The sequence below is a fragment of the Panthera uncia genome, assembly GCF_023721935.1.
Source record: "Panthera uncia isolate 11264 chromosome B3 unlocalized genomic scaffold, Puncia_PCG_1.0 HiC_scaffold_1, whole genome shotgun sequence".
Taxonomy (NCBI): Eukaryota; Metazoa; Chordata; class Mammalia; order Carnivora; family Felidae; genus Panthera; species Panthera uncia.
Genome location: NW_026057582.1, coordinates 9,837,967 through 9,865,050, shown reverse-complemented (window position 1 = coordinate 9,865,050; position 27,084 = coordinate 9,837,967). Strand labels below are relative to the sequence as shown.

The following is a 27,084-nucleotide window of genomic DNA, read 5'->3' as shown; positions in this document are numbered from 1 at the left end:
GATTAAAGTGAAGTTGCTTAGCATTTACTTCATGTTAATTTCTTTCTTTCTCACCTTCACTGGCTTTAGTTAGCATCCAGATACCTAGATCCGAGAAGGGAAAATGTCCCAATATAAACCATGCTTGGACTATTGCAGTAGCATTCCTTTGGGCGAGCGACATATTATTGGGTCCTCTCAGATGGGCTTACTCAGTGGAAGTCTTTGTTTCCTGTACACCTTGGCATTTCCACTGTCTTTTCTTGCCTTTTGGTTGTGTGAGGTTCAGGAAGGAGATGCCTAGGGCTGATATTCTCCTCTTCACCCATAAAAACTGATCTCATGTTAAGGTATGGTATTAAAGGAAGTTTTATCTCAGAACCATCATGGGAAATAGTTTTTTTTTTTTCTTTTAAAGGATCCTAAATTGATAGAAAAAACATTGAGACCTCTTATTTTTTAGTAGAAGTTGTACTGTTTTCACCTGGTTCTTTGTTTCACAAGCAAGGACAATCAGGTTGTTGCCATTTGTATAGTTCTTAACAACAACAAAAAAATGGGGCTAGTATTTAAGGCTTTTGGATGACTTCAGAATGTCATACAGATTCAGGTCCTCTGTCCTGTCCACCTTGCTGAATCAGAGGATTTAAGTGTTGTGTTAGAAGCTTAACAATGTAACAGAGTAATCCTTTCTCTAATTTTGATTTCAGAACTAGCTTCTTTCTGATAGATCTTCTTAGGCTAGGCTGACTCTGGATCATTGTGGACCATAAATAATTCAGTCTTGCCCAGTTCTGTGCAAGCCTTAATCACGATCAGAACCTATCAGGAGAATATATCATTGTCTTTTTGTATTCCATGTTTTGTCATCTGACATTTTGCCACTGTTAAAAACAGGCTGGTCAGATGTGTTCAAATTTGCCTTCTGAAAATTAATATAGAATTATTGCTTAATGATTAATTTACAAAAGCAAAGCTAGAATCTACCTACCTTGTTAACTTAGAATTCACTCAAAAAATTAATTTGCCTGATTAAATTCATTTAATTTTGAATTCTCATGTACTATTAGAATATAATCATAGGATTTTCATGGTATCATGGCTAAAAACTACTATGATCTAATTCATATTTTTTATTCTCTCTTTGATAAATATATAAAACTAAAGAGACGTATACAGTTTTTTTCTTTTGGCATTGGAAATTAGGACTTTTGTTAAGCTCTGATAACCACCAACAGGAATTTTCTACACACAAGGCTAGGAGAAGCCCTGAGATGAGTGAAAGGAGGTGGGAAGAGATATTTCCGAGACTGCTGCTGATTTAAGAGAGAGGCTGCCCACTACTTTGCTGGGAGTTGTGGTCTAAGGCACTTGGGAATAGGAAGTACTGGGAATAGGGCCCAAGAGCAGTACAGACTTGGGTTTGTAGTTTTGTATTTGTTGTGGCTGGCAGGGGAACAATTACTGACCACTTTAGTTTAATCAGAAATGAGCACCAGAAATTGTTCTTCATTTAATAAGATGATCAGGAAGAAAAATTAAGAGATTCTTGTCCAGCTGGCATATCCATAAGAACTGAAGTCTGCATAACACTAGAAAACTAACTATGGATTGTGCACTAGCTTGGGATCAAAGAGGACAGTTCTTAGAATAATCTGATTAATAGTGAATAGTATAACGAAGAGGTCGTGCACATGTGTTTGCAGGAAAACAACCGTATGGAATAGACCTCTCTTTATACAGGGATGACTAAAGAGAAAAAAGAAACAAATGTGGAATCTACAAAAAGATTCTTCAGTGTTGGAGGGAAGAACATACAGTGCTCAGATAGGAAATAAAGAATATACTTTTGTAAATGAATTAAAATTTTTTTAACGTTTATTCATTTTTGAGAGACAGTGAGTGGGGAAGGGGCAGAGAGCGAGGGAGGCACAGAATCCGAAACGGGCTCCAGCACAGAGCCCGACGTGGGGCTTGAACTCACAAACTGCAAGCTCATGACCTGAGCCGAAGTCAGTCGCTTAACCAACTGAGCCACCCAGGTGCCCTGGAAGAATATACTTTTGAAGAAATTGATCAAATCACTGGTGACATGACAAGTAAGATAACCTGAAAATGCCCCCGTTATTAACGTATGACAAAATTTCAACATCCATTCATGATAAAAACTCTCAGGAAGCTAGGGGTGAAGGGGACTTCCTCAATCTGATACAGGCATGTATGAGAAACCTACAGCTAACGTCATAATTAATGGTAGATATTGAATGCTTTTTCCTTAAGGTAAGAACAGGTCGAGGATAGTTTTTATCACTTCTGTTCAACACTGTATGGGATGTCCTAGCTATTGAAATAAGGCAAGAAAACAAAAATCTTAAAGGTCTAAAGATCTGAAAGGAAAAAGTAAAATGATTTCTTTTTTTTTTTTTTTTAATTTTTTTTTTTAACGTTTATTTATTTTTGAGACCGAGAGAGACAGAGCATGAATGGGAGAGGGGCAGAGAGAGAGGGAGACACGAATCAGAAGCAGGCTCCAGGCTCCGAGCCATCAGCCCAGAGCCCGATGCGGGGCTCGAACTCACAGACCGTGAGATCGTGACCTGAGCCGAAGTCGGACGCCCAACCGACTGAGCCACCCAGGCGCCCCAAATGATTTCTACTTGTAGATGACAGAACGATTTACATAGAAAAATCCTCAGTAATTTACAATGATTTCTACTTGTAGATGACATCACTGTTTACATAGAAAATCCTCAGTAATTTACAAAACAACTATTAGAACTAATTAACGGATTTAAAGATGTTTCAGGATACATACAAAAATAGATACGGATAAGTGGAACAGAAGAGAGTACAGAAATAGACACACATATATATGTGGCCAATTGACTTTCAACAGAATGCCAAAGCAGTTCAAGGAGGAAAATCTCTTCAAAACACAGTACTGGGATAACTGGATATTCATGAGAGAAAAAAAAATGAACATTAATTCTTATCTCACACTGTACGTAAAGACTAATTTGAAACTTATCACATTCCTGAATATTATCAAATCAACAACCTTCCCATCTCCCATGATATAATACTGCTAGTTGGCATTTACTTCAGAGCTAAACATCTTTAATATGGCCTAGCCATTCCACTTTTAATTATTTACCCAAGAGAAGTGAAAATATATCCATAACAAGAGCTGTGTTAGATACACATGCTTATAGTAGCTTTATTTGTAACACCCAAACTGGAACAATCCAGATGTCTACTGATCGACGAAAGGAAAAATAAAATACGGTATGTCCATACAGTGGAGTACTATTTAGCAAGAAAAAGGAATGTCATGCTGTTACATGCAGTATAACAGCATGGATATGTCTCAGAATCAGTATGTTAAGGGAAGCGAGCCAGATACAAAAGGAGTATATACGGTATGATAAATACAAACTACAGTGACAAAAAGCAGATCCATGATTGCTTTTGTCAGAGGCAGATTGTAGAATTCAGATATAATGGGACTGATGATTGGTTCTTGTCCTCTACCCATGAGTTTTGTCTTCTGTCAGATTGGAAGGGCGTTGATGTAGGGGAGGGCTGAGCAACTTTATCTTCTTAACAAAGAGATGGAGATGATTGGGTCCCCAGTATTTCTTTCAGCCTAGGCTCCTTAAAAAGGCCGGTGGAAAAGGCACAAACAGATGAGAAGTTTCCTTGAGTTGCTGTTGCTGACCTGGCCAACCGTGGAACTCAGGATCATCCTTCATCGGTACTTAGTTTGATCAGGCTGCTACCATCAGGTGGCACCAAATCATGGCCAGCACCTGGGTAGATTTGGATCACACAGCGAGACCCCAGAATTCCAGGTTGGCTATCTGGGCAAGCTTGCTTATTTCATTCATCTTGCTATCCCTCACCCTGTATTTTACATACCCTGCCTTCTGATGTCATGGAAGGGTTAGGTTATAATTATTAGCATGTTGGCTGATAAGACTGGACTCCTACACAAATAATAGAATCAGGCCGTCCCCAGATTTTTGTTCCGAATCCTTATATGCCAAAGGCATTTTTAGTACAAAGGATAATGACCTACAATTCTGCCCTAGCCAGAGTGGAGTTTGCATATGAAGTCAAGAAAAGGATATTCTCATAAATATACCAGCACAGGCAGTGTATAGCCCACATCTGCTTCTTGAAGAAGGTACTCAGCCCTAATCCAGCTTGTTTAGAGGAACTAATGAGAGAATATTTGCATCTTACATGTGTGGGTCTGCCACGATGCCTTATTTTTACTTTTATAATGTGACAGACGGGCAAAGAAAACAAATAATATACTTCATAAAGAAGAAATGTAAGTGTCCAATAAATGTACTCAATCTCATTTAGTTGTCGAGAGATCTATGCATTTAATGAATATGCATTGAGCACCTACCATAAGCTATGGATTACATATGGATGATGTAATAATGAAAAAGATACAGTCCTGTCGTCCAAGTGCTTGGAGTTTGACCAGAGATGCAGTCAAGTAGACAGACAGTTACTGAATAATATGTGATATTTACAAAACAATAGTGAAATGCTCCTTTTACCAATGAAATCAGAAAAGTTAATGATAAATCTTTAGTGCTAGCAAAGACACAGGAAATATCTTCATGTCCTACTGGGAGAAGCATAAACCTAGAATCTTTTTGAATTCTATTATATACACAGAATTTTTGCTGATATTTTACCTGTATTATTCCATTTTTAGAGATAAGTATAAAGAATCAGTGTATATCAAAATTTATGAATAACATTAGTATACACTTAGATAATATTTACCATGTGTGAGACACTCTTCTAAGCACTTGTGTGAGCTTAATACCCTCACAATCATCTGTTGGATGGATAGTAATTGTTCCTTTTTTACAGATGAGGAAGCTGAAGCCCAAAGAGGATGTATATAATAACATCAACAGGATAGAAGCCTGGAGGCCGTACATTATCAGAAACTTTCAAAGTTTCTTTAAGTAGAAGGTTATAGGTTATCTATTTTTATATAGCTCTTATGTTTTTTAAAATTTTGATAACATATAAAAGCGATCTTTTAATACATAGTGCCATAGTGTTTAGTGGCTTTAACATAGTTGAAAATGAGAAATCCCCGTTGGTGTTGGTAGGTTGAAACTGACATGTCCTTATTGCCATTGATGATACACAGATTTGATTTTTTCACTTTGCCTTTTCAGCATTAAGAAATCATTGTGCAGCTATTAAAGACCTTTTGATTCTGATTGTTTTTATCTTTAATACCCAGATATAATTAAGTTGGGTTTGCATCAGTATACCACTCTTGGGGGGAAAAGTCATTTGAAAGATTGAATGGAAGTAACTTTTGCCTGTAAATAGGGATGAGATCTTTAGCTTAAACTACCGTCTTTCATTCTTAATAAACTCAAGGTTTTCAACAGCATGCAAATATGTTCTGAATTGATATAAAACATATTAGTTTCATGGGTACAACATGAGTCAGTATACATTGCAAAACGATTATCGGAGTAAGTCTGGCTACCCCTGTCCCCTTATGCAGTTACAGAATTTTTTTCTCTTATGACTTTTAAGATTTACTCTCTTAGCAACTTTCAAATATACAGTACGGTATTGTTAACTGTAGTCACTATGCTTTACAGCACATCCCCATGGCTTATTTATTTAATAACTGGAAGTTTGTGCTTTTGACCACCTTCCCCCCTTTCATAGATTAATTTCTTAGAAACAGTTTTTGGCTCTCTGATCGTGCAAGTCCTTAGAGCCGGTACTCTCCAATAAGGTAGCCGCTAGCCATGTTTGGCTATTTAAATTCAGTAAAATGAAGTTAAAACTTCAGTTCCTCAGTTATGCTGACCTTATTTTATTTATTAAAAAAAATCTTTTTTAATGTTATTTCTGAGACAGAGAGAGACAGAGCATGAGTGGGGGAGGGGCAGCGAGAGAGGGAGACACAGAATCCGAAGCAGGCTCCAGGCTCTGAGCTGTCAGCACAGAGCCCGATGCGGGGCTCGAACTTGCAAACCGTGAGATCATGACCTGAGCCAAAGTCGGACGCTGAACCGACTGAGCCACCCGGGCGCCCCTACTGACCTTATTTTACATGCTCAGTAGCCACGTGTGGCCACAATACAGTTTGTAAACATTTCCCTTATAGCAGAAAGTTCTGCTTGACAGCGTTGTCTTAGAGTCTTTGTGCTCTGCCCTAAATCTTTTCAGGTTTTCTGCAACTCTCAGTGACTTTCTCATTCTCTATCAAATTATAATTCATGCCATCTTCCATCACGTGTCTAGGAAGGACACATGATAATGCATCACATTATAAGTCTCCCTTATCAGCACGGGTCATTGTAGTAGCATCTCATTTTGGTGAATGAGCAGTGGCTGATTAAAGTATCTAATGAGAACCATTGGTGATTGTATTATAAATGTTGTATATGCCCTGAAAGCATGGGTATTGTGTTTCATTCTTTCAGAGAGAGCGTCTAGTGTCCTGTATCATTCTTCTATGTAGGAATTAGTTACTGTAATGTTGTATTTTAGGTGAATGAAAAAATAATGCATCCCTTGAAATCTAGATAAAAAGATTTTGTTAAGGTTTCTGTGGTCGCTACTGTTAGGTTTTTCTGGCGAGTCCAGATCATTTGCTGAAGTTGCTTAAGATGGAAAACTTTTACAATATATAAAGTTTAATATAAACTTCTAGTCATTAAGATCTCTGCAGGTAATAATATTATCCTGGTGGAAGTAGAATTGATTTAAGTAATTAGATAATTACTGTTAATGTTTCTTATGTTTATATCATGCTTTCCAGCCAGATTGCAAGCTTCTGGAGAGCAGGAGCCGGATCTTTATGATTTTTCCTGTTCTCTGCAGTACCTGGCCCCGTGACTTTCACTTCATAAGTTCTTGCTATAATTCATTGAATTGATTTATTTTCTTCTATTGCTTCTTGTGCAGGACAGAACTTACAAAAAGCGTGGTGCTCCCTGAGCTAATAGAACTCTCCAGGGATGAAGGCAGCAGTGTGCGGCTTGCTGCTTTCGAAACTTTGGTTAATCTGCTTGACGTGTTTGACACAGGTAAATCTTCCCGCGGACACACCTTTGCTTCTGAAAGCAGTGTTTTCCCCTGTTTTGTAACTGATAGGGAGTGAAGAAAGATAAGGGATAGAATTCCTTATGTTGTTTTATGATGAACATTAAGCCTCCCTTCCTCTCTGTCTCTTTCTGGTTCTTTCTCTTGTGGCACCTTCTCTGTGGCTGCTTTTACCTTCCTGGCATCCTGTGTTACTGCATGTTCCATGCCTCTCTCTTTTTGCTCATCCATGTTTAACTGCCTTGTGTGGGGAGATAAGAATTGGTTTGGTAATTAGCCTTTAACTTGCTTAACTAATTGACCCTAGGAAAGATGTTGACTAAAGCAGTAATATTCCTTCCTTAATATTTTAATGCTAGAAATCTCATGGCCGTGGGGAGGAAAACTTTGGGATGAGGTGTTTGAGTGGGAATGGGTAAGGAGGTATTTCTTCGTGTTGTGCCAGTCAAATCACAAAGACATCACAGAGACGATTAGCTCCTCTGTGAGTATATGACTAGACTTTTGACGAATGCTGGACATTAATTTATCAGTAAACATTAACCATTTTGATGTGGTAAAATTTGGAGGAGTAAATGTCAAGTACTTGGGTGCGAAACTCTATTGTGTAAATTATAGGATTATGTTTACTTGGATTAACAACATTTTACCCTGAGCTAGGAGAGCCTCTTAAAGATTATTGCAGTGCGGCCAATAATTATGTATGATTGTTCCAGAATAATCATTCAGCCTATATGATGAGCCAGAGGAGTAAGAACTATAATACGTGAAAATAGATGAGTGAGTGAATCTCCTTGTCCTAATGATGGGGCACCCCTGGGCATTCAGTCTAGGAGCCTTGGCCCCCTCCTTGCTCTCTCCCCTCACTGTCCACAACTCGGTTGTGAACAGATCTGGGCGTAACCTATGTTCACGGTTTTCCCTGCCCTTCCTTCCCGCTCCAGTACCACTTGTCATTTCCTTAGCACGTGAAATTCACTCACACCTCCAGCCTTTCTGCATATTCATTTTTCTCCCTGTTTTTTCTCCCTTCTGTTTTCCTCCTAACCAACTTCCTTCAGTGCTCATTGCAAATACAGTCTCCTCTCTGATTATCTCTGTAAATGTCTTATGCCTGGGGTACACCAACTGTGGTCTGCAGGCCAGATCCTGCTGCTGCCTGCTTATGTAAATAAAGTTTATTGGAACCTAGCCATGCCCACGTGGCTCTGTATTGTCTGCAGCTGATTTTGGGCCCTAGCGGCAGAGTCGTTACGACAGATACACTGTGAGGCCTAGAACGTTTACAAAAATTGCAGACCCGCGCCTTATACCAACTATGAGAATAGCGATCACGTCGTCTTGTGATAGTTTTTGTGTTTGGCTTCTTTGCTGGTGTGAGTTTCTCAAGTTCAGACCGTTTATTCTCATCCCTCTACTTCTACTTAGGATAATGCGTGTTCTGTACGGAAAACAGTGAATGTCTAATAGATGTCACTTAGTTAAAATGGTAGATGTGGTCCTGAAACGTAATGATAGTAACAGTCATAATAATACCAATAAACCTGTTGCAGCATTTTGCTTAGTCTTGTCAGACCCTTAATAGCGATTCCTTTCTGACAGTTTAAGAGAATTATGGGAAATTCAGAGTATTTAGAATCAAGATGTAAATGTCGGTGGGATATATGAGAAATTTATAATCTAAGCAGACACACTTAAAATATGGATTAACTTCTTAAAAAAAATTTTTTTTTTTAAATGTTTATTGTTGAGACAGAGACAGAGCGCGAGCAGGGGAGGGGCAGAGAGAGAGGGAGACACGGAATCCGAAGCCGGCTCCAGGCTCTGAGCTGTCAGCACAGAGCCTGATGCCGGGCTCTAACTCACAAACCGTGAGATCGTGACCTGATCCAAAGTCGGATGCTCAGCCATCTGAGTCGCCCAGATGCCCCCACAATATCAATGAACTTCTTAAGGAAGTGCCATATAAGTAAAAGTGGAGAAATTCAATAAACAGGACATATTATAAGCTAACAATTTCAGTCAGAAAAAGCTGCCCCCTGGTGTGAGTTACGCGCTAACACGTGAGACCTGCGGCCTGAGCCTGCTGGTCCTCCGTTCACGTCCGCGGTGTTGGGGTTCTGTAGTTATTCGGCCTCCAAGCCTCAGTCCTCAAAGCTCTTTAGCCTGTAAGCACTCTTGACATGTGGTCCCGGTGGCCCTCCACGAGTCTGAGCCCCTGAGCCTGGCGTGAAAAGGTTTTGCCGGTCTCAGCCCTCTTCTTGCTACTTCTGCGACCAGGGCTTGCCGACGTGTTCCGTGGCCGTGTGGCCAACCCAGCGACTTTCCTTTCTGGAATCTGTATGTATGCATTTCTCCATGTGCAGCGTGGGCAACTAGATCTAAAGTCTGTTTTGTTTTGTTTTGTTTTGTTTTCCAGATGACAGAAGTCAAACTGTCCTTCCCTTAGTGAAATCATTTTGTGAAAAATCTTTCAAAGCGGACGAATCCATTCTTATTTCCTTATCTTTCCATTTAGGAAAACTATGCCATGGACTCTATGGTATGATATACCCTGAGAATTTCAAGATTGTGGATAATTTTTTTCCTTTGTCTTCTGCCTCAGCCACTAGACTGCAGCTCCTCAGTTGTGAAACCTATCCTTTAAGGATGTAAAATCTTAAGAAGTCGTAGATTTTTGGTAGCATAATCTAGAGCACATTTAAGAATGACTTTTTCCCTAACAGAACCTATTTGAAAGAACAGTGACCGAAAGAAGTAGCCATGGCCCTTTAAATCTCTGAATATTTTATATTCATATAAAATATGGTATCGGTTGGCATATGATGTAGTTATATTAATTATTGGTGCATAGCAAGTATACACTTATTAACTATTTGTTGGGTAATTAATATATCATGTGAGCAGTTCAGCTTAGAATTTAGAATAATACTCATAACCTGGCATTTTGAACATATTACTCGGTTCTTAGCTTCCTATAATAATGTAATCATAAATTAAGTTATAGCCATCTGCTATACTAAAACATTTTTCAGCAGGTATATTATAGACTTTTAATTGACCGTTGAAAATAAGGTTTGCAGTATATGATGAGTTCCTAGCTCTCTAAGATCATTTATTAATGTGGAACGAGTCTGTGGATCAAAAATATTTAGAGTTTACTTTGCCGTCTTTTAGGTTGAGTTTTTAAACTCTTTTCTCTGCAGATACACATACATGTCTTTTCTGCAGGCAATTTTAGAATATTTACCGGAAGTAAATTGCAGTAATGGTCCTTATATATTATTATTGTAGTGACTCGTCAGTGGTCTGTAGTGTGATACGTGCTGCAGACATTTAGTCGTCATTCCTGCATTGCATAGTTTATACTGTTAAAATTAAAGTGTTATTAAAATCAACATAAGGTGAAACAATAGACCCATTGAATTTCTCCATAAGAGGTACTCTTTCCTCACTGCTGCTTTTATTTATGGTCTTTAACGGTTTACTTGAGTATTTGGTTCCCGTTACGTAAGTGTTGTATTTTGCTTTTCTCTCTCTATTTTTGTTTTCAGTGAAAATGTTGAACAAAGGTTTTACATTTGTTTTAGGAATTCTTACTCCAGATCAACACTTGAGATTTTTGGAGTTTTATAAGAAACTGTGTACGCTGGGTTTGCAACAAGAAAACGGACACAATGAAAATCAGATTCCACCCCAAATCCTAGAGCAGGAGAAGAAATATATTTCAGTACGGAAGAACTGTGCTTATAACTTTCCGGTAATAGATTATGTATTTGTACTGACAAAAGGTTTTGACGATAACTTTAAAATATCTGGATAGATAGCATTAAAAACCATGGCCATTTATGACCCTGCTGCTTAGCCTTACGTGTGGTGTAGACAGTAGGTCCTGAGTAATTTTAGTATAACTTATATTTAACTTTGTGTGTAAAGTAGAGCCATCTGCATGCATTTGGATCTTCCAAATGTGATTTCCACCTGAATTATTATGTAGAGGACACGATTTCAATTGAAATGAAATGATTGTAATATTAGGTATTGATGCACGTTTTTCTCTCCTTCCCACTCATCTTCTCCCTTCCACCTCCACCAGGCCATGATTGTTTTTGTTGATCCTAAAAACTTCCACATGGAACTCTATTCTACATTCTTCTGCCTTTGTCATGACCCCGAAGTACCAGTCAGATACACTATTGCCATTTGCTTTTATGAAGTAAGTGCGAAGACGTGTCAGCATTTGACGTTTGTTAATTCCACCTATGTATGCTAGATGAGTTTTGGATATTGTGTACGCTTCTGTTTATACAGGTTTATTATATGATATGGGCTCCATATCACTTTCATATTTGAGTCCTAACTGTTATTTTAAAATTTCCATAATTCTCTCTTTAGTATGTTGACAGAAGTCATTTACATAAGCACATTATATTCATTTACCATTTATTGATCCATTCATTCAGCGTACCTCTAGTAAGTGCTGACTTTAAGCCAGACATTGTGGTGTGAGTACGGGTATCTTTGGTTTGGAAGTAAAACCAGGTTTTATATGCCTTACGATATTAACATTTAACTTTGCATCTAAACTCAAGAACTTGAGAGTAAACGGAAAATCGAGTGACAGGTTATTTATTGCTTTTCGTGCAAATGGATCACGTTTTATGAACATACCTGTTAGGTTCAGCTATTATAACTCTCTTGAGTGGAAGAAGCAAAAGTGAATTTAAACATTTCCGATGGATGTAATTGACTTCTTAACCCTAGAGGTTGAAATCTGGATACGTGTCTTGGGTGATCCCAGGAAGCACGTGTATGCTTACATAGTGGCAGTAAGCACGTATAAACTGTAAGTTGTCAACTTCCAAATATAAATGTCTCTTTGTCAATGGCACAATAAAATATTTCCTGTCTTCACAAGAGGTATCTAAATATTCTTACTCTCAGTGAGAATATTTCAGCCCCTTCCTTGCACTGGGTTCCTACATCAGAGCATTGTTTGGTTAGCTATAAGCACACGAGGAATCTGTAGCATCATGATTATGTTGCTTGAGACTCTTGATGGTTGGGTGATAGTATTCTTTTGAATAACACTTTTTCTGGGGTGAACGAAACGTTCATTGTGCAAAATCTAGGAAATATTGTCTTTCAATGGTGTAACTAATTAAAATACTTCCAGTGTTGCACAGTATGTTTTGGAGGATGGGACGGGACAGAGGGCACTGGCCGGCTGAGTGAGATCTCTGTCTCCGGTGCGCCTTAAGTGAGCATTTATTTAGTCTTGGTTACCGTGCATGCTTGTAGTTATTAGATTAATGGTCCAGAGATGGTTTCATGAGGTTCGTGTCTGAGAACGCAATGTTTATGTAATGTTAGAGCTTTTACTTATTTTTATCTTTATCCCTTTAAAATTTCATCGTTATTTGTGTTTTGTAGTGGACATCACATGTTAGCACCAGAGAGAGAAACATCTTGAAATGGGTACATAAAAATATTTCACTGGTAGGAGTGAGTCTGGCAGTTGTTGATCTAGCTATTTGCTGGGTGGCTAGTTGCCATGTTCCCTCAGTCATACCATGTAGGTAGGCTGTTCACGATACTCTATTCCAAAAATGAATTGTTAGTCTGGGTTTGTCCTTTTGAGCAGTGAAAATCCGCTGGTGAGTTTAAGTTTTCCTCACAGGGTTGTTGTTGAATTCTGATAATTACTTTCCTATATCCTAACTTTATTCTTGTTTTTCAGAAAAATAGTATTTTGAAAATATTCTGAACGAGTCAGAAACAACCCTGTAGAGCAGAGGTTTTTAAAATACTTCCCCCCACCCCCTCCTGCCCATTGAAATCTTACCCAGAAGCCCAATACATAGAAAGAAAGAAAGAAAGAAAGAAAGAAAGAAAGAAAGAAAGAAAGAAAAAGAAAGAAAGAAAAGTAGAAACTGGTGGATTTATCATTGTGAGTTCTGTTTTTGTCTGGAGGAGGAAAAAAACCCAAACCTGTTCACAGGGGAGTTTAGCTTAGACCCTTCCAGCTCCTTTTGTGCTGATCAAAGTCTTTGATGGGAAAAGTCTTTGATGTCTTGCTTGCTTGGGACTCCCCTCTGTCCCTGCGTCACACAGACCATCCGTAGAACTTGCCCTCTTTAGGAGGTGCTGAGCCAGGGCGAATGCTCATGTGCCTGCACTATCCTGGGAGACCTCGTTGGCCGCTGTAAGACTTTAAAATATGAGCTGGAGGCATCCATGGGCTTATTGCTTATGATACGGAAATTATGACTCTGATAAAGCCTTCCTACATTTGCTGCGCCCATGTGGGCACTTACTTGCCGATTCTCACGTGTCCACACTCCAGAGTGTCATAAAGGAGACTAAAAAGCTGGTTTTGTATGCAATTAATTTTTCTAGAAATCTAATTTTTATATGTATGTTGTAACCTAGTCTCATTTCAGAAGAAGTATCTAACAGGGATGTATTTTGTAAAATTATTATTATAACCTTTGGATGTCTAGTAGTTTTAAATCTGAGAGACTTTATCGCTGCATTTTAGGTCTCTAAACTTCTGAATTCTGGAGTATATTTAATACATAAAGAACTGATAACATTATTACAAGATGAATCACTGGAGGTAATATCTTCTTACTCCTTGGTTTTTACTTCTTTTATGTTAAGTCTGAATATTTCAATGCCCTTTCCCTGCCTCCTTCTTAAGAATTGCATGAATTCTTTTAGCTGGCAATCCCCAAAAGTGTTAAGACAATGTACCATTGTATCATAGACTGGAAATTGAGATCTTTAAAAACAATTACTAGGTTTTTAAAATACGTACATATATTTGCTTATTAAGGAAAATTTAGGAAATGCCAAAAAGTAGACAGACAAAAGAATACCTTTAGTTCCAGTCGCTGTTACTGTTTTGTTGTAGTTTAAAAATTTCCTACTTTTTTCTGTGAAGAGGTTTTTATTTTCCACAATTGGAATCGTACATTCAATGTTATCTCTTTTTCTCTTAGCATTGTTTGGGGAGTATACTTGTGGAAACTTTGCAGTACTTTATGTTGATGATGCATTCAGTATATCCTGTTCACTCAAATGAGTACGGGCTTGTCAAAGCTCAACTCCTCAATATTTAGTCATTGCAGAGGGTGTTATCTAACTTCAATTGCTTTTTAAAAGTCGAGAGGCAGGTTTTCAGCATGTTGGTTGTGTAGAAGTGGCTGTCTCCGATCTAGACTATTTGAACAGTATCGAGAGACAGATACAGAGATGGACGTATGAAACTAATCCAAGACTAGAAAAACAGTAATTGCCATAAAAGTAACCAATATCTCTATTAAAAGGTACTAGATGCTCTCATAGATCATCTTCCAGAAATCCTTGAACTTATGTCTACCAGTGGAGAAAGCAGTGTTCAAGAAAATAAGGTAAACGTCCTGTATCAAAGAAGTTCCTGAATGTTATAAATATGATCTCACTCCGCAGAGTTGTTGTAGGGAACAAGGAGAGAACGTATGGAAAATATTTAAAGTAGTGTCTGCCCCATATTAACAAGTGCTTAGTAAATGTCTCTTGGAGTTTCAACAGCCTGAATTTCCTCTCCAATTCTTGTATTACCATGATTCTTACCGCCCTTGGAGGTTACGTTCACATTTTCAGTTTTTATTAGCATTAATTATTATTCTAAGAACAGCATCTGGTGAGGACAGGAGAGAAGGAATTTGGAAGGTCACAATTTTCCAACAGTGAAGTAGAACAAATTTTACTTTTGTCAGAGGGATTGTGAGTCCCATTCTCTATTTCAGAATTTCGTTTCCAGTAACTGTTCATTTTACTCATGGAATTTTTAAAACATACTTACTTGAATTTGCCAGATAACGGTCTCCCTGTGACAACCGAGAGCCTAAGTTGTGAAGTGAGCGAGAATGTCCCTCTCCCCAGTGTGTTGTAAGACTGAAGAATTCGCTGGAATGCTGTGGTGGATTTATTATCATCCATCCTCTGATGGGCTTTCTTTTTCAGTTGTCATCTCTGCCTGACTTGATTCCGGCACTCACAGCCGCCGAGCAGCGAGCTGCGGCCTCCTTAAAATGGAGAACTCATGAGAAGCTACTGCAGAAATATGCCTGTCTGCCACACATCATATCCAGTGATCAGATTTATTATCGTTTCTTGCAAAGAATGTTCACGATCGTGATGACAAATGTGAGCCCGGTACCTTTTATCTAATGCTTTTGAACTCTCACCTGATTTTGGAGTTACCAGATTCTTCACATTCTCAAAGTAGTACGACAAACTTCATTTATTCCATTTTGTCCTAGAAGGATGTTCTTTTGCCAGGTCTCTGAAGGGGGAACTTAAGTTTCTCTGTGCTTTTCCGCTCATGCTTGTTTTTGAACATTGTCTGTATAGCTGGAATGAAGAATGAACAGGTGGTACCTTCACTTACCCTTTGTCCGTATGTCGCCAAGGAGAGTGTGAACAGACTCACTTCAAACTTGATGTAGCTCTTCTCAAGAGGCAGGTTGGCAGGAGACTGTGATCTTGACTGCTAAGTACCTTCTGCTCTGATAATATACCTTTTATGTGTCATGGCCTCAGAGCCTGCCTCAACTATGCCGTGTTGCCAAGGCATCTTGTAAGCCTCTCAATCTTAGAGGAGTTACTTTTTCTTTTAAAGTACCTCTGAAAGATGGCTGTGTAACAGATAAAGCTTATATTAAAAACATGGTGGCCTATGATGGATAGCCTTAAAATTAGAGTCAAAAGCAGGAAAAAAAAGATTTGTACTCAAATCCCCCAGAGAGTAAGTTGTTGACCTTTGTTACAAAAATTTCCAGAGAGGTCTGCTGGACCCCCGGTTCACTGTACATTTAATATGATGTCTTCCTACCATTTTTGAAGTATAAGAAATTTCCATATAATGTATATGTTTTAGAAGCTGCTAAAAAAAGTGCTTTATGTTCTCATTGTTCTCAATAAAAGGGAGATAATGAAATCTAATAGCCGTCTCAGAAGCCCCAAATCCGTTTTAACCTCAAAGATTAAAAAGAAAAATAACATGGTCGGTGTTAAAAAGAGACATTTCATGAGCTACCTCTTCTACAAGTTAATTTCATTCATCAAAGCAAAGCCTAGAAGATGAAGGTTATGTTATAGACGTAACAGTTTTAAGAAATGATTTTGGCAACAATGACTCCTTACCAGAGGACAACGCGTGAGTGTGCCACATAGGAAATTTCACATCAAATTGAGCAGAATTTATTAATTATTTTATTCAGAAATTACTTATTTGAGTGCTTGCTATGTGTCAGGCCCTGTTCCAAGAGTTAGGGATAAAGGAGTGAATAAGACAGAGTCCTGCTCTTAACAGAGCCTGCGTTCTACAGTGGTGGCGGCGAGGTGGATAATAAGACAGGCTGAGTAAATCTATTAACAGGGGCCGATGAGTGCTGTGAAGTTTGATCTTAATTGTTGACCTCAATCTGATTATTCAGTAGGCATGTTGTGTTTCCAAAGCCAAGAATACATAATTCTTCCATAATTTTAGCTTCTCTTATCAGGAAGGAGAGACGAGTTGCAACAAAGAGCATGAACAAACTACTTGGAAGCCTGAGAGATTCGTTTTACTGTTTTCTTTTACAAGACAGTAACTCCACACTTAAAAGGAGATACGTGATTATTATAGCACGTTTTCCATGATCAAAGAGGACACGTTATTCTGTGTCAGTATTCTCTGGAGAAAAGAAAGAATTTGTATTTTTAATTCCATACTAATGGTCATAGTATTCATTCCTTCAGCAAAATTAATTGAGAGCTTACTATGTGCCAAGCACTATTCTGGGTACCAAGATACAGCAGCAAACAAAAGAGATAAGGAACTTATTATCACGGAACCTTAGATTCTGTTGGAGACAGGCGGTAAACAAACATACGTATATAGTATGTCAGGGACGAAAGGTATAGTGAAGACCGGGAAAGCAGGGTAGAGGGCGAGGAACGTGACCGAGGGTAGTAGGATCTGTTGTGGAGATAGCAGTCAGGAAGAAGTCCTCTCTGATCAAGTGTGCTTCACGCAGAGGCTTGAACAAAGTACTGGAGTTCCTCTGTGGATGTCTGAAGGACAAGTGGTCCAGGCAAAGGGAATAGTGTGGTTGCGTGAGGACGGAAGCCATTGTAGAAAGTGGTAGAGACGTGAGGTAGAGGGGTGGCTGGGTCCACAGCACAGCACACTTTGAGGGCCATGATGTGGAATCTAGGTTGTATTCTCTGAAACGGGGGAAGTCTTTGGAAGGTTTTGAGCAGTGACATAAGCTTTTTTCCCCCTACTTTTGTCGTGAAAAATATTTAAAGGTCCAGAAAGGCAGCAGTGTGCGGTTTTATTCTACTTGAATTTCAAGGATTCCCCACTGTAATAGTCTGAATCTTTAATATTTAAATATTATAGTATTGATACGTAAGCCAAGATGGTGTACGTGAATTTTATACTGGGCATAATAGATCTGGTTGAGAGATTTTTCCCTAATACGTAGTTGGAACCCAAACCCAGTAAAGACAGATGATTGAATTCATTTAAAATTAATGAATTCTGCCCAGCGGTGTGACAAATTCAAAGGACAGAGGAGTATAGAACATTAGTAAGAGTTATGGACATGGTGTCCCTTTGATTCTAAGTTTCATCTGTGTGTGGACCAGGGATCTCAGTGATGACATTGAGTTCGAAGAGTCAGAAGCAAGCCAGAAGGATTGCAAAGTATATCTGATCACGGGATCTCTAAATTTATATCTTAGAAGTGGTACATTTTTGATGATGTACCTGACACAGGGTATGTTCTTGCAAGCATTTGCTGAATAAATGAGTGACAAGGTCCAGGGAATGGCTAAGAGAATGGGTGGCCGAGATGTATTTGGGGAGAATGTCACTTAAGATGAAGTGGCAAAGAAATGAGAGTCATCCTGTAAAGCAGATTTGGATGATTTGGAAACTGTGCCAAACAGAATTAACTTTGCAATATGATACATTAGTTGATATGCCTGAGTGGTATTGACATTAAATTATGAGGGCACTTCCACAGTGATTTGAGAGGTGGACCACACTGTTCTTACTTTTTTTTTTTTTTTTTTTAATTTATTTTTGGGACAGAGAGAGACAGAGCATGAACGGGGGAGGGGCAGAGAGAGAGGGAGACACAGAATCGGAAACAGGCTCCAGGCTCCGAGCCATCAGCCCAGAGCCTGACGCGGGGCTCGAACTCACGGACCGCGAGATCGTGACCTGGCTGAAGCCGGACGCTTAACCGACTGCGCCACCCAGGCGCCCCCCAAATTTTTTTTTTTTTTTTTTAACGTTTATTTATTTTTGAGACAGAGAGAGACAGAGCATGAACAGGGGAGGAGCAGAGAGAGAGGGAGACACAGAATCTGAAACAGGCTCCAGGCTCTGAGCTGTCAGCACAGAGCCTGACGCGGGTCTCGAACTCACGGACCGTGAGATCATGACCTGAGCCGAAGACGGACACTTAACCGACGAGCCACCCAGGCACCCCTTTTTTGTTTATTTTTGAGAGAGAGACAGAGTACGAGGGGGCAGGGGCAGAGAGAGAGGGAGACACAGAATCCAAAGCAGGCTCCAGGCTCCGAGCTGTGAGCACAGCGCCCGATGCGGGGCTTGAACCCACGAACCGCAAGATCATGACCTGAGCTGAAGTCGGATGCTTAACCGACTGAGCCACCCAGGCGCCCCAACACTGCTCTTACTTTTAGCCGCAATTGAAAATTGATTTGTGGAGCCAAAGTGTATTATTATATTGGTTTAATTATCTTTCTTATTTCTTTAAGAATGTCTTACCTGTCCAAAAGGCAGCTTCACGAACGCTATGCATTTTTCTACGTTATAATCGTAAACAAGAACAGAGACATGAGGTCATTCAAAAATTAATTGAACGTAAGTAATCATTGCCTCTCATTTTGAAAAACGGAAAGTAAGCAAAGTGGCCTTAGTTAGTTCTGACTTACTGCATGTATCATTTTGCCATGAATAGTTAGGCTGATGTTGGTAAGTATCTGGAGTGTGTTTGTATTTGAGTTTTCTAGGTTAATTTTTGGGAGTTGTTTTAGAAATCTTTAAGATAGGATTATTCTGTGATGAACAAAAGTAATAATTACTCTGGGTCTTTTTTAGTGAGTTTCTACACTTGAAAAATTAAAATAATGTTTCTTTATGGTGAAAGTCCAGTTTCTACCCTGATGAAATAGCATTTGGAACTAAAATACGAGTTGAATCTCCATGAATGTAGCATTTTATGTTTTTATATTAAATATTAGCAGAATGCGAGGATTTTTTTTAGTTCCCTTGAATAGAGTTGATGCATACATGACTATGAATCTGGTAAGCGTATGTGGTTCATAATGTTTTAAAAAATGAAATCAGTTAACAAATGCAAGTTTTTTTTAATTTGCTAAGGGCTAAATTGAGACAGAAACCTTTAGTTAATGTGTTAATTCTAGAAAGAGTGTCACATACTTGTATATACTTAGTGAATTTTTAATTATTGTATACTTGTTTTGACCATAGTGTCTTAATGCTTTTATTGAACTCTGTTATCCAGCGTAGGTAGTAGGTAATGGGATTTTCTGGTTATTGGACTTCACCATTTTAAGTTGGATCACCATTTTTCAAAAAATTAAGAGTGTATCAAATTCCATTTAAGAAAAATTATACTCCGTATACTTTAAACTTTCTCTTTTTGACTCTGTTTTAATTTAATTTTCATTTTTCAGGGGTACGACCTCACATTTAGAATCAGTTTTATTTTGAAAGGAGATTCCACTTGGCTTTAAATATTAAGAATTTTGCTTTTGAACATTTGTGGAATAAGGGAGAAAACAATCCTTTAAATGTTTACCTGAATTATTGTCAATAATACAGTGTTTACATATGACTTTAACCACTTCAGAGCATTTCTATGGAAATGAAGAAAACCACTAATTTGATTGGTCAAATATAAGTTCAGAGTTCGAAGTTACACAGACTTTGATTTGCATTCCAGCACTACGCCTACCAGCTCTGTGACTTTAACCTCTGAACCTCCTCTCAGGAGGATAAATCTATACTTCCCCCATTGGATTGTTTTTTGGGATTAAATGTGATAATACGTATAGAGTACTTAGCACGTAATGGGTGATCAAAAAATAGTAGATATAGTTATTTAGTACTTAATAAATGCTTATGGAATAGAATGCAATGTTTAATACATTTTTTCTGATTTTTGAGATGTTTTGAGATGTCCTTTTTTTGGGGAGTCCACAGATCTTTAGTATATATGATTTTTTTTCTCTTATCTCTTGTATTTGCTAAGCAAATTGTGGATATAAAAAAACTTGTCATGGGTTTTGCGTGTCTAATTTTGTCACATATAATTTCATGTAGGAAAGATTAAACTTATCTTTTTTGTTGTTGTTTCTAGAACTGGGCCAAGGAAAAAGCTATTGGAATAGACTTCGATTTTTGGATACCTGTGAATTTATTATAGAGATCTTCTCCAAATCATTTTTCTGTAAATACTTCTTTCTACCTGCTATTGAACTGACACACGATCCAGTGGCAAATGTGAGGTATGCTACCAATCCAAGGAAATACTTGAAAAAATTGTGTGTTTAAATTTATCTACTATAATTTATCTACTTACCAACTATAAAGAACATGCAAAATCTTTTTCATAGTCAATCAGAAAACAAGTAAATAATGTATACTTACTTTGAAATTCCTAGTAGTCTTAGTTGATGAGCCTCAGTATAAGACTTGGAAGCTTTTCATGGTGTCTCAGGTCTTTTGTTTATTGGGTTGAGAGAGCGGCAGTCAAAGCCAGCCTGGCAGGCTTCTCCTGCCGCTTGGATACACACATTGGCATCAGGATTTGAGCAGATATTCATAATTTATGGATCTTCTAAGACTAAAGAAAAAATAATTCCAAGTTGGCTTGGGCAAAGATCTGTCCATTTTTAGAGGCAATCAAGAGATTGGTTTTTGTTTTATATTTTTAGTGTAAGAAAATACAGAAAATGCCACTGCGTTGGCTTCAGTATTTTGTGCATCCTATCTGTGCTAAGTAACTAATGAACCTATCTACGTTGCAAACATGTTGCAAATCGAAGTTGTGGCCCTAGAAAAGCAGCTCCCACTGTGATGAATTGTCACTTACTTATCAAGCAGTTGACAAAAATTATTTGAACGGCAACGAGGGGCACCTGGGTGGCTCAGTCAGTTAAGCATCTCTCTCTCTCTCTCTCTCTCTCTCTCTCTCTCTCTCTCTCTCTTTTTTTTTTCTCCAACATTCTTTAATGTTTTTATTCTTTTTATTTAATGTTTTTATTCTTGGGGGAGAGAGAGAGACAGAGTGTGAGTGGGGGAGGGGCAGAGAGAAAGAGGGAGACCCAGAATGTGAAGCAGGTTCCAGGCTCTGAGCTGTCAGCACAGAGCCCGACGCAGGGCTCGAACTCATGGACTGTGAGATCATGACCTGAGCCAAAGTCGGATGCTTAACCTACTGAGCCACCCAGGCACCCCAGGGAGACACAGAATTCTAAGCAGGCTCCAGACTCCACGCTGTCAGCACAGATCCCGACACGGGGCTCAAACCCACAAACCGCGAGATCATGACCTGAGCCGAAGTTGGACATTTAACTGACTGAGCCACCCAGGCACCCCCTGACTCTTGATCTTGGCTCAGGTCGTGATGTCACAGTTCACGAGTTTGAGCCTTGCGTTGTGCTCTGCGCTCACGAGGAGCCTGCTTCGGATTCTGTCTCTCCCTCTCTCTGCCCCCTCCTGCTCTCTCTCTCGCTCTCTTTCTCAAATAAATAAAAAAACTTTAAAACAAAAACACAAACCTGAAAGGAAACGAAATCATCTCTAACCCAGGTCAACGAGACTGAAAGCATAGAGTTGACCCTAAGAGAAAGCAACCTGTCAATTCAAAAACCAAATGAAGATTAATTGAACATTGCTCTGTGAATTTTGGTTATTTTGGGGGTAAGAGATCATTGCATAGCAATTTGTTTTGGTTTCCACTCTTCTGCCTGGGTAATCACCAGTCAAACAAACGGGTCCAGCAATACCATATACTAATTGGCTTTTGGAGACGAAAGCATTTGCCCAGCTCTGCAGAGATGTGTAGATAGAACGAAAGCCATCACAGGCAAGAGTGGTGGGATCGTGCACTTAGGACAGGGGTTTCTGGAGCCACACTGCCTGAGCTGATTTCCAGCTCTATACTACCTGTGTGTCTTTGGGCAAGTTACATAATCTCTCTGCACATGGATTTCCTTAGCACCTAATTCATAGGGGGTTCCAAGGGATAAATACCTGAGATAATGTACATGAAGAATTTAGCTTACCAGGAAGGGCGTGTGATACCTAATCATAAAATCTTTATGATCTCACGGACCCAGGATTCTCAGAGTTAAATCACCACTCTGTAGCTTTTGTTGAATATATGTTTTCGAGACTTGCCTTGAGTTATGAAGAATGAAGTGTGCATAGACTGTTGATTGTTTTTGTTTTTCCTTACGTCAATGTTTAAAACTTGCATTCACGGAGCCTAGACAGTGTGGAGGCTGGAAAGACCGTTGGTATTCAATGGAGCCTTCCCCTTTGCCAGAAATGCAAATGATTCTCTTTGGGGTAACTGGGGCCCCTTAACTGAGAGAAAGCATCACCAGGATCCATGGTGAGCTCAAATGAGTTCGAGACCATTATTGCTATGAATGGAGCTGAATATTCTAGAGGAAGAGCCTCCTTCGCCTTTTCGCCTGAATAGAAAGCAAACTTTTTGTATGTGGAGAATCCTCGACTGCGGGCTCAGCGGACAGGTCGGCCTAGAAACTCTAGGAATGGGACTTGGTTGTCCCGGGTTTGGCATAGAAGTAAAAAAAATAGTATCTGGAGAGCACTCAGAGGAATGGATGAATACAGCAGCCCAAACGTAGGCAACTGCCTGGCATCGCTCTGTAAAAGCAGCCCCGGCAGAGCACTAGACTAGTAGCTTAGCAAAGCAGAGCACTTTCTGCACTGCCTCTTCCCGGCAAGGTTTTCTGTGCTGCCCCGGATCGCCTCTCACCTCTCTGGCGTTCTTCCGTCTGTGTGTTGCTGCCTTATCCGCGCGGTGTAGACTGGGATGGCGCCTAGGCTCTGTCCTTTTGCCTTTTCTTCTCAGACTGCACTTAATGGCCTTGGCGAGCTCTCCAGTCTCATGGCTTGCATGTCATCTGTGTGCTGAAGTTTCCTGACTGTATGTCTCCAGCACGGGTGTCCTTCCTGTACAGGAGATGCGTTGAGCTAGCTGCCCACTTAGCATTTCCGTGGCTTGTCCAGCAAGCGCCTCAGACTCGGTCTGCCCGAAAGTAAATCCCCGCCGTGTGCCGCACCCACGCCTGCCCTTGCTTCTTCTGAGGTCTTCTCCATCCGTGCACATAACCGTCTCCTCTTGCCACCTGCTTGGATCAAAACCTTACCTCCTTCCTGCCACCCCACCACAGTTCCTCAGCACACACTGCTGCTTGCAAAATACGTTGAATCCAAACACTTCTCGCTGCTGACTGCTACCACTCTGGTTCAGGCGGCCGCCGTCTCCTGCCTGAATGACTGCTAGAGCCTCCTCTGTTGTTTCCCTTCTGTCCTCGACCCTCTACGGTCTGCTCTCAAACCAGTAGTCAGGCGATCCTTCCATCATGTTAAGCCCGATCACTTCCCTCCTCTGTGTAAAACTCTCCACGGCTTCTTACGGTGTTCAAAGTGAAAGCTAGTCTTCGAGCAGTGGCCTCCAAGGCCCTGCACGAGCTGGCCTCCTGTTGCCACTTTGAGGTCTCCTGATGATCTCACCTTTGCTCAGCTCTACCCACTATAGCCTATTTGCCAGTTTGGGTCAATTTGCCAGTTTGGGGTAACACCCAAGTCAGGCTCCCCCTATAGGTCATTTGCACATACGGCAGGCTCCTGTCCATCATGCTCTTCTCTGGATGTTCACGTTACTTACTCCCTAATTTTCTTTAATAAGTCTTTGATTAAATATTATCTCTTCAGCGAAACCTTCGCTGAAACTCTCTATGACCTGTCTTTTGAAACTAACGCCCCTCCTCTGATACTCCCTTTTCTTTTCCTGCTTTAGTTTTGTCCATGGCACTTACCACTCTCTGACAGATACTTTGTTTCCTTATTCTTTCTTCCTTACCCCCTACTACAGGGTGAGCTCCAGGAGAGCAAAGAATTTGGTTGGTCTTTTTCACTGTGTGTCTCAGCACCCAGAATAACGAATGCTTGACTCCTAACAGCCACCCCATAAGCATTTGCTACAGGCTAAATTCCCAGGCTCTCCGCAGTCTGAATTTTCTTTCCATTTCCAGCGTTACTGTTATTCTTAGTTATTGAACTCATTCAAAAGTAAGTACTATTTAATTTATTACAGAATGAAGCTTTGCTACTTGTTGCCCAAAGTGAAATCTACTCTGAAGATCCCTGCAGATAAGCATCTGCTTCAGCAGTTAGAAATGTGTGTGAGGAAACTCCTCTGTCAAGAAAAAGATAAAGATGTTCTGGCTATTGTAAAAAGAGTAAGTATCGCTCTTGCCGCGCCAGTGGCGTTTCTTGCGTGAAGACAGTGTCCGTCGTAGCTTCCGTGTTTTAGCTTGACACGATAGCAATATGGTAACATAGCGTTGCCAGAGTAGTGTTGGTAACGGACTTGGCTGATGTGTGCTACGGCTGGTAAAGTTCCTTTCATGGGGCAGTTAGACATTCAACTTGTATTACTAGTAATATAAGCACCATGAGAGAGCTTGGCCCATTTGAGGTGCTTCATAAATACTGTTCAACTAATAATGAATACTTCATCCACCAGACTTGATTTATAAGTGATTATAATCCAACTGGGAAAGTCACACTTCATAGAAATTTAGCCCTGGAAGGGCCGTCAAGATCTGTTTGATTTTGCAGAAACTCTAGGCCTAGAGCTAGTAAATGTCTGCTTGGGATCATATTAGCAAGTGGCTGAGCCGGGGCTGGAATACGGATCTCTTGCCCCGAGTGCATTCTTTTTTCAGGAATGTGACATCATGTCTTATGGGTTTGTTTGTTTCTTTTGTTTTTAGCATGGGCTCACATGGATTGTTTGCCGATGTTACAAAATGAAAACAGCAAAAATTTAGGGTTAGTGAAGTCATGCCTGAAAATACTTTGTAGTCTTTCAAAACTTTCTGCTGAACGCATAACTCATATTTTTGTAAGATTAAGTCAAATTTAAGTGGTTACTCTCAGTCTGAGTGTGAACTTCAGGATACATAGTTCCTGAGCATTTCTTTATACTGAGAGGAATTAATTTATTAATGCCTTTTAACTTAGCATTGATGGTGAGGGGAAAAAAAGAATCCTTTGATTTTCTTTTTCTGTTTTTTTTTCTTAGAGATCATTGCCAGATGTCACATGAGGAACTTTTTAATACAGTGATTTGATAATTTAGTATTAATTAGTATACTCTTGTTTTACTGAAGTGTGAGTTCCTCTTTTACCAGCTAAACTAACCAGAAATACCCAGGGTCTGGACACGCACCTAAATCTAAAAGCATATTATATATAGTATACGTATATACGTGTATGTATGTATTATATGTATTTGTTTCTACCAGATATTTCTGTCCTAACCATTTAATTACAGAAGTTTAGGCAACAGAGTTAACTTTCACAATAATAAACATAAGAGCATGAGTGACTTTCTTGGCAGAATTTATTAACTCAAAAGATAAACTAACCCCATAAATAGGGACAAAAATGATTGAATTAATGGATTACTAATCTACAAGACTAGAGCTTACTGTAAGTGTGTGTTACATGAGGAAGTCAGTCGATCCCATGAAAATTCTATAGTATACTGCTTATCAAACTGAGGGCTTAGAAAGGGGACCACCGAGGAAGCTTCTTCTACAAAGCTTCGGGATAAAAATGGCATGGCTTATGCTAGTCAGTTTTTAAGGTGGGAAGCAATTTTATTTAAAAGGGATAATTTCATGGCATAAATTACAATATCTTCCTGAATTTCAGCATAAAAATCTTCAAATAAATATTCTGTGTGCAACACTGGCTTTGGGCATGAGTCTGTATAAATAGACTTTTATCTGGACCATCATAGTGAGAAGTGCAGTCCTCTGTCAGAGTCAGAATGCTGGGTCAGCGGGACCGCTGTTTGATTAAAATGATTTGTTTCAGACTAATGTGTTCTGAAAGAGAAATGCTAAATTGAGAAATACTTTCAGGGCGAAGTCTTCCTTAATGGTTAGAATGTCATAATGATCAAACATTTCTACGGAAAGGAACTAAGGATTTTAACCCAAACGACAGTTTGCTTCATATATATTTAGCTAAAAGTTCTTTTAAAAAATTCAAAAATTATCTTGTATTTCTGAAGATTCAGAGAAGAGTGGCCCTGGGGTTATTAGAAGTTCGCTAATTTGTGTGTGTTTAGCATCCAACGTGTCCCTCTAGACTTGCTCTCTTTAAGGTTAAAGTCTTTTCCAAGCAGCGTAAATGGAGCCTGGCATTAGGAGGTTGGCTAAAAGTACCATGTAAAATTGGGAAGAATCTGAGAGGTTTTCTAATGTAGCCTTCCCATAGAATGGAGAAGTCTCCTCTTTGAACCTCCCTCTGGAAAAGGAGTCTTTTGGAGAGACGATTGTTTGGCTTAATTTAATTACTGTCGAATAATTTTTCACAACTTTGCTTTTAGACCGTGTTAGAGCTGGACAGGATGGAAATGTCCATGGATGCGGTAAGCCCAGGCTTTACCTTATGCTCAAAGAATATAAAAATTGGCAGGAACTCATCGTAGTGTTTCGTAACTTCATTTTAAACTTAGTTTCAGAAAAAGTTTTATGAAAAAGATTTGTTGGATCAAGAGAAAGAAAGAGAAGAACTACTACTTATGGAAATGGTACGTTGTTTGCACGTGGGCACACACACTT

At 39.4% G+C, this 27,084-nt stretch overlaps 1 protein-coding gene across 3 annotated transcripts in view; it reads left to right on the top strand.

Annotated features, from left to right (window-relative positions):
* PPP4R4 (protein phosphatase 4 regulatory subunit 4) overlaps positions 1-27,084 on the top strand; it is a 108,594-nt gene that overhangs the window by 58,494 nt on the left and 23,016 nt on the right. For all 3 annotated transcript variants that reach the window (XR_007453608.1, XM_049612229.1, XM_049612230.1), the window contains 12 exons: positions 6,952-7,073; positions 9,509-9,631; positions 10,680-10,849; positions 11,186-11,305; positions 13,631-13,708; positions 14,421-14,504; positions 15,100-15,282; positions 18,916-19,021; positions 20,544-20,691; positions 24,540-24,684; positions 26,850-26,891; positions 26,979-27,053. Coding sequence is in view for 2 of the 3 variants with exons in the window: in XM_049612229.1 (XP_049468186.1) it covers positions 6,952-7,073; positions 9,509-9,631; positions 10,680-10,849; positions 11,186-11,305; positions 13,631-13,708; positions 14,421-14,504; positions 15,100-15,282; positions 18,916-19,021; positions 20,544-20,691; positions 24,540-24,684; positions 26,850-26,891; positions 26,979-27,053 (1,396 nt within the window). In the remaining variant the exon portion in view is untranslated. The remainder of the gene's footprint in view (positions 1-6,951; positions 7,074-9,508; positions 9,632-10,679; positions 10,850-11,185; positions 11,306-13,630; positions 13,709-14,420; positions 14,505-15,099; positions 15,283-18,915; positions 19,022-20,543; positions 20,692-24,539; positions 24,685-26,849; positions 26,892-26,978; positions 27,054-27,084) is intronic.